The sequence below is a fragment of the Solea senegalensis genome, linkage group LG10 (assembly GCF_019176455.1).
Source record: "Solea senegalensis isolate Sse05_10M linkage group LG10, IFAPA_SoseM_1, whole genome shotgun sequence".
NCBI classification, from domain to species: Eukaryota; Metazoa; Chordata; class Actinopteri; order Pleuronectiformes; family Soleidae; genus Solea; species Solea senegalensis.
Window position 1 is genome coordinate 622,812 of NC_058030.1, and position 12,189 is coordinate 635,000.

Sequence of the window (12,189 nt, forward strand, 5' to 3'; positions counted from 1 at the left end):
TGTCTCCTTGAATGAGGATCAGGTTTCCTGAGTTTCTTCTTTGTGGGAAACTGTTGGAAGTATCGCTGGTTACACACCGTGACCTCGGCCGTGCTTTGTGTCAACCTGTTGGACGGGTTTGCAGGGGTATGTGTGTGTGTGTGTGTGTGGGCCAGGGTTCAGTGTATGTGTGTGTGTGTGTGTGTGTGTGTGTGTGTGTGTGTGTGTGTGTGTGTGTGTGTGTGTGTGTGTGTGTGTGTCTGTGCCATGATGCTCAGTCTGAAAACCACATTCTTGCTCTCAGGAGAAAATGCATTTTGTTCTTTTTCTCCTCGATTTCTCTTAATGTTTGTGTCTATTTTGTGTCCTGCTCCTCGCGTCCTTGCGTCCCCGCGTCCTCTTGTCCGTTCTCCTGTTTCTCTGCAGTGAAAGCTGCTGATCGAGGCGTTTCAGGTCCCTCGAGTGTCGTTACAGACATCTGAGCTGGAGGAAAGAGCTTTTTTATTGTCTCATAGACTCACACAAACACATACACACACATGAAACACAATATCACATGGCCCAGTTTCCACAGTGGGACAAACAGAGTGACAGAGTCTGATTTAGTTTTCACTGTCATCAACCGTTACTGGCTCATATGTTCAGTTTACTTAACTCAACTCTTTCGTTAATGGCTGATTTTTACATATACATATATATATATATATATATACATATATATATATACATATATACTGTATATATATACATATGGCCTTTCTAAGATGGGGTAGAGTAGTCTTTAGTAACTGAGCCCCTGGAGGCCCCAGATCCAATATCAACTTATTAACCAGAATAATTACTTACTATCGCAAAATAATGACTTAGTATCTCAAAATAAACCTAGTAACGCACAATAATGATAGTACCTTAAGAATGACTTACTAGCTTAATAGACTCATTGACTCAAAATAATGACTGCATCTGAAAGCATAACTCAAAATAACAACGATATATTCAAAATGACTTACTATACAAAAAGAATAACTTTGTATCTCAAAGAATATCTTTCTTACTCAATAGTACATTGAGGACATAGTACATTCAACAATAGTATCTTTAAAAAAGGACTTACTAGTGCAAAATAACGACTTAGTATTTCAGATATTAACTCAAAACTAACTCAAGGTAACGGTAGTATCTTAAAAATTATTAGCTCAAAAGAATGACTTAGTATCTCAAAAGGTAACTTTCTAACTCAAAATAACGATGGTACCTAAAAAATTAATTACCATCTCAAAAGAATGACTTGGTATTTCTAAAAATAACTCATTAAGTTAATATAACAGTACCATATTTAAAAAAAAAAATACTCACTACCTCAAAAGAATGACTTAGTATCTCAAAAATGAACCTAGTAACCCACAATTAACTCACAATAATGATAGTACCTTTAAAAATGACTTACTAGCTTAATAGAATGACTCTTTGACTCAAAATAATGACTTTGTATCTCAGAAATCAACTGACTCAAAACTAATTCAAGGTAACGATAGTATCTTAAAAATGACTTACTAGCTCAAACGAATGACATAGTATCTCAAAAATTGACCTAGTAACGCTCAACTAACTCACAATAATGATAGCACCTTTAAAATGACTTACTAACTTAATGGTATGACTCATTAACTCAAAACAATGACTTAGCATCTCAAATAAGAACTTACTAACTCAAAATGACATCAATATCTTCAAAAGGACTTACCAGTTCAAAGTAACGACTTAGTATCTCAGAAATTTAATTAAATTAGGTCGGACTCTGTGACTGGTTTGAGCAGTGACACGTGGAAGGTGGGGTGAATGTTGAGAGCTGTCTCAGCGACAGAGGGAAGTTTGGGGAGGGGGATGAAGTGAACCGCTTTGGAGAACCGGTCTATTATTGTCAGGACTGTGGCGTTGATCTGGGGGGGGGAGACTGGTGATGAAATCCACAGTGATGTGGGACCAGGGACATCGGGGAATGGACAGAGGGTTCAACAAGCCCACGGGGGGCGGTTGGAGGACTTGCCACGGGCACATATGGGGCAGGCAGACATAAAGGATGTGACGTCCTGAGACATAGGACCCCCTTTTTCGGGGGTGCGAAAACATCATGGTCGCAATGGTCGCAAGTTCGACTCCACCCCTGACAGGGGTGGCGTTTCTGGTCGGTGGCACTCCGTTGGGACAGAACCGCTCCTACCCGGATGTCGGAGGCGTCCACTTCAACTGTGAACTGGAGATTAGGGTCGGGGTGAGACAGGATAGGGGCAGTGGTGAATAGTCTCTTGAGCCTGGCAAAAGCGGTCTCAGCCTCAGTTGTCCACTGGAACCCTTTAAGGGGGAGGTGAGTCTGGTGAGTGGCTCCACCACCTTGCTGTAGGCAAAGTTGGCGAAGCCTAGGAAATGCTGGAGCTGCTTACGGGTGGAGGGGGTGGGCCAGTCCCTTACGGCGCTGACCTTTGTGGGGTAAGGAGAGAGCTGGCCTTGCTCAACAATGAAACCCAGAAAGGGAACAGATGAGGCGTGGAAAACGCACTTCTCGGCCTTCACAAACAGCCAGTTCTCCAGAAGGCGCTGGAGTACCAAACGGACATGCTGGACATGTTCCTCTTTCGTCTCAGAAAAAATGAATATGGCATCTAAGTAAGCGAAGAGGAACTTGTCCAGCATGTCACGTAAAATGTCGTTGACCAGACTCTGGTAAATGGCGGGGGTGTTGGTCAGGCCGAAGGGCATTACCAGGTATTCGAAGTGGCCGATGGGGGTGTTGAAGTCTTCCACTCGTCCCCTTCACGGATCTGGACCAAGTGGTAGGCAATGCGCAGGTCCAGTGATGCAAAGATGAAAAGATGCATGCTTTATTGGGGGAACTGAAAGCCGCGTCGAGAAGGGGCAGGGCGTACCTTTTTCTGACGGGTATTTCGTTCAGTCCCTGGTAGTCGATGCAGGGCCGTAGTGAACCATCCTTCTTTTGGACAAAGAAAAACCCTGCTCCAACCGGGGATGATGGTGGACGGATGAGACCAGCCGCTAAGGACTCGTGGATGTACTTCTCCACGCTTTCACGCTCAGGGCGCGAGATGTTGACGGCTGGAGGGGGGAGTAGCCCAGGGAGCAGGTCGATGCCGCAGTCGTACAGACGATGGGGAGGCAGAGAGAGTGCATGCTGTTTGGAGAACATTTCGTCCAAGTCATAACACTCATGGAGGACAAGGACAGAGGTGAGATCTGGTGGTACTGGGAGCAGCTTTGGACCCGAGGGTGAGACCGGGAGAGCGGAGTGGAGACACTGGGAATGACAGGAGACGCTTCAGTTGGTGAGCTGGCCTGTAGACCAGTTGAATTGGGGGCTGTGACGAGCCAACCATGGTAAACCCAGCACAGCAGGGGCAGAAGAGGATGGAATCAGGAATAATTGGATCTGTTCATGTTGGTTGCCAGAAAGAATGAGAGTGACAGGCTGAGTTCGATGGGTGACCTTGGCCAGAGGTTTGCCATCCAGGTCCAGGATGGTTTTTGGTTCAGGGAGGGGGACAGTGGGGATCCTGGCTTGGTCGGCAATCTTCTGGTCGAGCAGAAGATTGCAGCCATCTGCTCCGGAGTCGACGAGGAAAGTGAGAGAAGGTTTAATATGAATGCTATTTTAGCTTTGTCGGAGGGATATGTGGCGGGTTGCAAATCAAATACTAAAGAACACTGAAAAAGAAAACTAGCACATTTACCTATTTCTCCGGAGAACCGTTAGGGGATGGGTACATCCAGTTCACGTGAAGCGAGTGAGGGCACAGTTACTAATGGTGGTGGTGGACTAACCGCATTAGGAGCTGAGGTGACCGGGGTTGACACAGGCGCAGCGTCCTCAGTGGAAGTAGGTCAGCCACGCCTCCTGCAGAGAGGGGCGAGAGAGAGAGAGCAGCATGAAGGAAACCCACAACAATAATAATGGAGGAGGGGAGTGTGATCGTGTCAACTGCTGTCTCACGCTAATGTTTTACTAACTCAAACTAATGAGCAAGTGACTCAAAATAACTTCAGAAATGTTATAATTGCTTTGTGGTTCTCTGGGAAATAAATTGTTGTTGTCTTTTTTTGTCTCCTCAGAAGACACTGATGGACATTGTCCTCAGACTGCAGAGCGTCAGGTGAGATGAATGAAGAGACCAATTAACTAGTGAATTAATGAATTAATTAATGACTCCTCCTTCTCGTCAAGCTCGTCCAGTCGCTGGGCGTGGCCATCTATGGAGCTCTCGACTGGGGCCTGGATGACAGCGAGGAGCGGGAGCTCAGCCCGCAGCTGGAAGGCCTCATCGAACGCATGGTGGGCGGCAGTCAGGGCGGAGACAGATCTGCAGGTAATGGAACAACAGATGAGGGTTACAGTGGACAGGAAGAGGAGGAGGAAGAAGAGGAGGCAGAAGGAGAGATAAGGCCAGTGTGTACGTTCCGCCAGGTGATGGCGCTGTGTGCATCTCGACTGGCAAACCCCAGTTTGGCCCCGGAGCATTATCAGGCGGTGTGCAGGGCACTGTTTGTAGAAACTCTGGAGCTTCAGACGTTCCTGATCAAGATCAGAGACGCTAAAGAGGTGAGTTCAGAATAATGGCTTACATGGCTGGCTTACTAATTCACATGAATGGCTGCTTACTAACTCACATGGCTGGCTTACTGGTTTGCTAACTCACATAAATGATGGCTTACTAACTCACATGAATGGCTGGCGCACTAACTCACATGAATGGCGGCAATGATTCACATGAATGGCTTACTAACTCACACAAATGGCTTACTAACTCACACAAATAGCTTACTAACTCACATGAATGGCTGGCTTACTAACTCATATGAATGGCCGGCTTACTAACTCACAAGAATGGCTTACTAACTCACATGAATGGCCACTAACTCACACAAATGGCTTACTAACTCACATGAATGGCTGGCTTACTAACTCACAAGAATGGTTTACTAACTCACACAAATAGCTTACTAACTCACATGAACTTTTACTAACTCACACAAATGGCTTACTAACTCACATGAATGGCTTACTAACTCATGAATGGCACATGAATGGCTTCCTAACTCACATGAATGGCTTACTAACTCACACAATGGCTTACTAACTCACATGAATGGTAAACACTAACTCACATGAATGGCACTTACTCACACAAATGGCTTACTAACTCACATGAATGGCAGGCTTACTAACTCACATGAAAGGCTTACTAACTCACATGGCTTACTAACTCACATGAATGGCTTACTAACTCACAAGAATGGCTTATTAACTCACATGAAGGCTTTCTGGACTGACTTATTAACTTGCATGAATGGCTTACTAACTCGCATGAATGGCTTACTAAGTCACATGAAGGCTTTCTACTTCGCATGACTGACTTACTAACTCGCATGAATGGCTTACTAACTCACATGAATGGCTTGCTAAGTCACATGAAGGCTTTCTACGCATGACTTACTAACTATAACTTGAATGGCTTACTAACTCGCATGAATGGCTTACTAACTCACATGAATGGCTTACTAAGTCACATGAAGGCTTTCTAGCATGACTAGCTTACTGCATGAATGGCTTACTAATGAATGACTAACTCACATGAATGGCTTACTAACTCGCATGAATGGCTTACTTAACTCATGAATGGCTTACTAACTCGCATGAATGGCTTACTAACTTACTAACTCGCATGAATGACATGAATGGCTTATAACTCACATGAATGGCCTACTAACTCACATGAATGGCTTACTTCACATGAATGGCTTACTAACTCATGAATGGCACTAACTCACATGAATGGCTAACTACATGAATGGGAATGTACTAACTCATGAATGGCACTAACTATGAATGGCTAACTCCATGAATGGCAACTCACATGAATGGCTTACTAACTTGCACACTAACTCACATGAATGGGCTTACTAACTTGCATTAATGGCTTACTAACTCACATGAATGGCTTATAACTCACATGAATGGCTTACTAACTCACATGAATGGCTTACTAACGCACATGTATGGCTAGCTTACTAACTCAGAGGTGGTGCCTCGTGTGGTTGTCATTTTTCTGCTGTTCAGATGTTGAAGAAGATCTCGACAGAAGACGCTCTGGAGGACAAGTCGACGGCGGAGCTGGATGCTCTGAAGCACAGAGACTGGGTGAGACGTGATGAAGAGGCCGCTGTTGTCATTGTGATGTCGTTGTTGTTGTTGTTGTTGTTGTTGTTGTTGTTATGGTGGTTGTTTGTTGCCTCAGGCTCGTCTGTGGGTGCAGCTGATGAAGGAGCTCAGACAGGGAGTGAAGCTGAAGAAGGTACAGGAGCAGCCGTTCAACACTCTGCCCACAGAGTTCAGCCTCACGCCCTTTGAGATGCTGATGCAGGACATACGAGCGCGAAGGTTCCAGCTGCGCAAAGTCATGGTGAGCCAGAAAAAAAACAAAACAAAACAATATAGAAATGAGAAGTCATTGAAATAGTGAAACGGTGTAGTTTTGCTCTAAATTTTTGTTTTGTTTCAGACTTTAAAGTGATACTTGAGTAAAAGTACAAGCATGTTACCAGAAAATGACTTTGGTAGAAGTTTATAATATTAAAAGTAAAAGTATGTGACATTTACTGTACTTAAGTTTCAAAAAGTCATTTTCTGATGTGAAATGTCCTCAAGTAAAAGAAGTAAAAGTAAGGATTTTTAACTAGTCAAAATGATGTCACAGTTACATATAATTCAGTTTTTACTAGTCAAAATGATGTCACACTTACATGTAATTCAGTTTTTACTAGTCAAAATGATGTCACAGTTTTAACTAGTCAAAATGAAGTCACAGTTACATATAATTCAGTTTTTACTAGTCAAAATGATGTCACAGTTACATATAATTCAGTTTTTACTGGTCAAAATGACAGTTACTCAGTTCTTATTGGCATGGCCTTTTTGCTTGAAATGCGCATCGTTAATATGGAGCAAAGAATCCAGAAAATATTCCCATTTTAGAGGCTGAAAAATCAGATAACTCGACAAAATAGTTGATTGATTCTGTAACTGATTGATAATTGCTGTAGCCTGACAAAAGAGAGAAACATGTTTATACTGTCTGCACTTCACTTATTTAATTGAACTAGTTTTTGCACTGTAAATGTAAATGCACAGGCCCACACTGGGATTAGATTCACCCTAATGCACTACTTACCACTGAATATACTTATATTATTGTCGTTATCATTTAATCATCCATTCCTAATTTGCAGCTTTTCTTTGTTTTGTTGTCACTGAAGCTTCCATGACGTTTAACCCCCGTAATCCTAACCCTGTGTCTCACTCTTCCCCCACAGAGACATTATTCCAGCTGAAGGTACGTATGTGAGTGAAGCAACCTAGAAGGCTCCTTATTTTAGCAGCTGCCTCTCTACACTTTTTAACAGTTCAATCTGGTCAATATATGGAGGTTATATCATTATCTTCATACTTCATATATATGTATTTATATATATATATACATATAGTACGGAACGGACTGTTGTATCGGAGCACTTATTTCGTAGATTTTAGAGGCACTCCGATATAATCACATATGCGTTTTTTTGGCTGATATCGGTATCCTATATCAATATCAATATCGGATCAGGACATCTCTAACCCTTAACAGTGTATTTTAAAATATATTCACAGGGTATTTTAGAGTGTATTCTACAGTGTATTTTAGAGTATATTCACAGTATATTGTCACTCTCAATCTTTTCATCAGTCCAGAGAAACAAACTTGTGTGCAGCTTTATCTCCACATAAATCTCCTTGTCATGTTTATACAACGATAATAACAACAACAATAATAATAATTAATAATGTCAGATGGTGACAGATTTTTATATAAGCAGCTAAAGCTCTTCTGGATCCAGTGTGACAAAATGTTCATGCCTTTGTGGAACGTCTGTCTTAAGTGTCTTGTCTTTATTATTTGTGTATCCACAGTTCTCTGCCAAGCAGCTCGAGCGTCTGGCCAAAAAGGCGGAGAAGGAGTCCGAAAAAGAGCAGGCCAAAGTCAAGAAGGTCAGCAAACGTACAAACAAACATACGTGTGTATTTTAAATAACATTCAGAAAAGTTCCACATCATTTTTCCCAGCAGGGGGCAGTGTGTGATTAACGTCCTCAGTGAAGTCCTTCTCTTTTTGTCCAGGCTTTGCAGCAGAAGAATGTGGACTGTGCCAGAGTCTACGCCGAGAACGCCATCCGGAAAAAGAACGAAGGTCTCAACTGGCTGCGTATGGCGTCGCGACTGGACGCCGTGGCCTCGAAGGTCCAGACGGCCGTCACCATGAAGGGAGTGAGTCCCCCCGTGTTCAGTCCACCCCGCGATGAGATTACGTTTTTCAGAGTTAGGCCCTTAATCTGTCTCTCCTCCAGGTGACCAAGAGCATGGGTCAGGTGACCAAGGCCCTGGACAAAGCTCTGAGCTCCATGGACCTCCAGAAGGTCTCAGCAGTCATGGATAAGTTTGAAAGTCAAGTGCAGAACCTAGACGTCCACACCTCGGTGAGTCGCTGCCCCACTGTGTCTTCATCCAGTGATCTGGTCAGAGATGTGCCGTATGTTTCGACCAAAGGTTTAGCTCCTCACGCTAACTTGCCGCTGCCGCCAACTGATAGTAACCACGGCAACTATCGGGCGAGGTCTTTAGAAATCTCTCTTGGGCCGATGATTGATGACCGCTACTTGTAGCCATTATTATTAGTCCTGGAACTCAAGTAATAATGGTGATAACATATATATCTCATGGTTCCCACAGGTCCTTCAAATCCTTGAACATTTGTGAATTTTAAACAAATTCTAGTCCCTTGAATGTTTTTCTTGTGTCCTTGAAATTTTTGTAAATTTAAAAAAAAATCCAAGCCCTTGAACCTTTTTCCCATGGGTCCTTAAAATCCTTGAAGGTTTGTAAATTTAAAAAAAAATCCATCCCCTTGAAGTGTTTTTTCTCATAAGTCCTTGCAATCCTTGAAGGTTTTGTGATTTTGGAAAAAAAAAATCCAAGCCCTTGAATGTTTTTTTCTCAATGTGTCCTTGAAATCCTTGAAGGTTTGTAAATTTAAAAAAAAATCCATCCCCTTGAAAGTGTTTTTTCTCATAAGTCCTTGCAATCCTTGAAGGTTTTGTGATTTTGGAAAAAAAAAATCCAAGCCCTTGAATGTTTTTTTCTCATGTGTCCTTGAAATCCTTGAAGGTTTGCGAGCCAAGGTAATGGCTCTGAAAATGGCCCTAAATAGACATGGGTCCTTGAAAGTGCTTGGATTTTGTGCAGTAAAGGATGTCAGTTGATATTCAGGTCAATGTCTCCCTTGTTTGTCACGACAACCTGCTGTTTCACGCCCTGCGTTGCTTGTTGTATGTTGACGAGGCCGACGCAGGACAAACATGGAGACAGTTGTGACACTGTCTGTGTCCACTGTCTCTCTGTCGCTGGCGTGAGATTCCATGTAAATAAATGAAAATGAAAATGCCACAGCGTCTGTCTCTGTCTCGTCTTCAGGTGATGGAGGACTCCATGAGCTCGGCCATGACACTGACCACGCCTCAGGAGCAGGTCGACGACCTCATCCAGCAGATCGCCGAGCAGAACGGCCTGGAGGTGATGGACCAGCTCAGCCAGCTGCCGGCCGGAGCTTCGTCACTGGGTCCGGAGAGTTCACGCAGCCAGGAGAAGGAGGACCAGCTGTCTCGACGGTAAGCTTCAGGGTCACCGGGGTCACGAGTCGCACGTGAACTGTCGTCAGAGTCGTGGGGTCACTTTGTGTCACTGAGGTTAATCTGAATGAACGATTAAAAAAATTTGAACTTAGTGATGGAGGCAGCAGTGGATCAACAACTCCTCTGTCTGTGTGTGTGTGTGTGTGTGTGTGTGTGTGAAGTTAAAATCACTGATTTTCTCTGTGGACTTTGGTGTGGGAGAGTGAGTGGTTTACAGACCTCACTTTCCTGTTGTAAAGTGTGTCTGACAGTGAGACAAAGACGTCACCATGTTCTAAAGATACTGTCGACTTCAGCCGCCAGGCGTTTTCTTTTGTTGAGTGACGTAAATCAGTTTTTCCCGTTGTCCCCATCGGCGGCCATGTTTTCACATGCACAGTTGACGGTAACACACTGACATTAAAATCACTTGAACTGTCCCTTTAACACCACAGGAGACTTGGATGATGGATTTGTTATTTTATTGTTTTTTGTTTTTTTTATGTCATTTGTGTGCACTGCACCTTTAATGTTTGTTTACATTTGACTCCATCTTATTTTCCTCTTCCTTCAGGTTGGCTGCTCTAAGGCACTGAGGCAGCGACGGCATCACACACAGCTGGGAGATGAGAGTGTGTGTGTGTGTGTGTGTGAGGACTTAATGAGGCTGTTGATTACTGCTCTATAAATACACACACACACACACACACACTAGGCTACAAATAGCACCTGAGAAGACAGGAATCTCTCTCTGGTCTCTTCTCTTCTATCGATCGGTCTTTATCTCCTGCTTTTAACCCCTCTGTGACCGTCCTGTCGTCACCGCGGGAACGAGCGTCCAATCACAGTCGAGATCCACCGTCTGTGACGTCAGCTTCTCAGTACTGTGATTCCTGAACGGTTTTAAAACTTCCAGATAACGAACGTCAACGTTATCTCTGGAAAAAAGGAGCAGAAAAACTCACTCACTGAACATTTGGAACAGAAATAAAATCTACACAAGTCCTCATGAAGGTCATGAGAGGGTTAAAGTCACGTTTCCCTTCTTTTTTGCAACGTTATCGGCGCTCTGTACGTTCGTTTGTCGTGACGCTCTTTGTTTGTTGCGACGCTCTGGACGTTTATTTGTCGCGACGCCTGGACACTCGTTTGTCGTGACGCTCTTTGTTGTGACTCTCTGGACGTTCATTTGTCGCATTGCTCTGGACGTTCGTTTGTCGCAACGCTCTTTGGTTGTTGCAACGCTTCTGGACGCTTCGCTTGTCGTGCTCAGCTTGCGCGCTTGTCGCGACGCTTTTTGTTGTCGACGCTTGACGCTTCGCTTGTCGCGACGCTTGACGCTTGTTTGTCGCGGACGCTTCGCTTTGTCGCAACGCTTTTGGTTGTTGCAACGCTTGGACGCTCGCTTGTCGCGCTTAGTGCGCCGCGACGCTTGGTTGTCGCTTGACGCGCTTTGTCGCGACGCTTGACGCTCGTTGTCGCGACGCTTCTGACGCTCGCTTTGTCGCCATTGTCGCGACGCTTTGGACGTCATGGGTTGTCGCTTGACGTTTGTCGCGACGCTTGCGCCTTACGCTTTTTGTTGTGACACGTTCTTGTTTTTTGTCGCTTGATGTTGTTGTCGCGACGCTTGATGTTCGCGGACATTCGCGTCGCGACGCTTGTTTGTTGCGCCGCCTGGACGCTCGCTTGTCGCGACACTTTGCTTGCACGCCTGCGTCTTGTCGCGACGCTCTTTGTTTGTTGCGCCGCTCTGGACGTTCGTTTGTCGCGACGCTCTTTGTTTGTTGCGCCGCTCTGGACGTTCGTTTGACGCGACGCTCTGGACGCTCGCCATGTTTTACCTTTAATGCACATCACTGTTGCTACAGTTACGCTTTAGTCCTTTTAAACAGGATTATAAAAAAATAAAAAATAAAATAAAGGTATTTTGAATCTAAGCGTTGTCATGACAACAGACTTGTTGTTTTGGTAACCACGCAACCAAACACAGAGGATAATCTGCTTCCTGTTTACACCTGAACAGTCATGTGACTGGACAGACGTGGCAGACGTTTGAAATGTAGGACGTGAACTTGTGTCGACACGCTGCCTCTCCGGGGGGCGAGGACTTTTCCAGAAATATTTAAAAGATGGATTCTGTGGAGGAGGAGGAGTTAGTTTCAGGGTTTTTTACATTTGTTTGTTAACATGTCGCTAACATGGTCCTGTTTGATCATCTTCCTCTCCCTGGTTTTGTTTTTCAAAGAAACATTTAGACTTTTTTGCTTTAAATGCCTTATTTTGGGATGCAGGTGCTTCCTCCTCACCAGTGCCTCAGTGACGCGAGTTCAGCTTTGAATCGTGAAACGTTGTCCGATCTCTGGTTCTTCATGTTTTCAGTGCATCAGAACACTAAAGCCTCTCCCTCCGCACACTTACTCACACAATCATGTGTTT

At 44.3% G+C, this 12,189-nt stretch overlaps 1 protein-coding gene across 2 annotated transcripts in view; it reads left to right on the forward strand.

Moving 5' to 3' along the window:
* chmp1a (charged multivesicular body protein 1A) overlaps positions 1–10,781 on the forward strand; it is a 385,704-nt gene extending 374,923 nt beyond the window's left edge. The window contains exons 2-7 of one of the 2 annotated variants that reach the window (XM_044035995.1): positions 7,360–7,379; positions 7,997–8,100; positions 8,185–8,350; positions 8,431–8,559; positions 9,554–9,747; positions 10,325–10,781. In XM_044035995.1, the coding sequence (XP_043891930.1) occupies positions 7,360–7,379; positions 7,997–8,100; positions 8,185–8,350; positions 8,431–8,559; positions 9,554–9,747; positions 10,325–10,346 (635 nt within the window). In that variant the 3' untranslated portion in view covers positions 10,347–10,781. The remainder of the gene's footprint in view (positions 1–7,359; positions 7,380–7,996; positions 8,101–8,184; positions 8,351–8,430; positions 8,560–9,553; positions 9,748–10,324) is intronic. The other variant, XM_044035996.1, reaches the window with a different exon arrangement.
* The last annotated feature ends 1,408 nt before the right edge of the window (positions 10,782–12,189 follow it).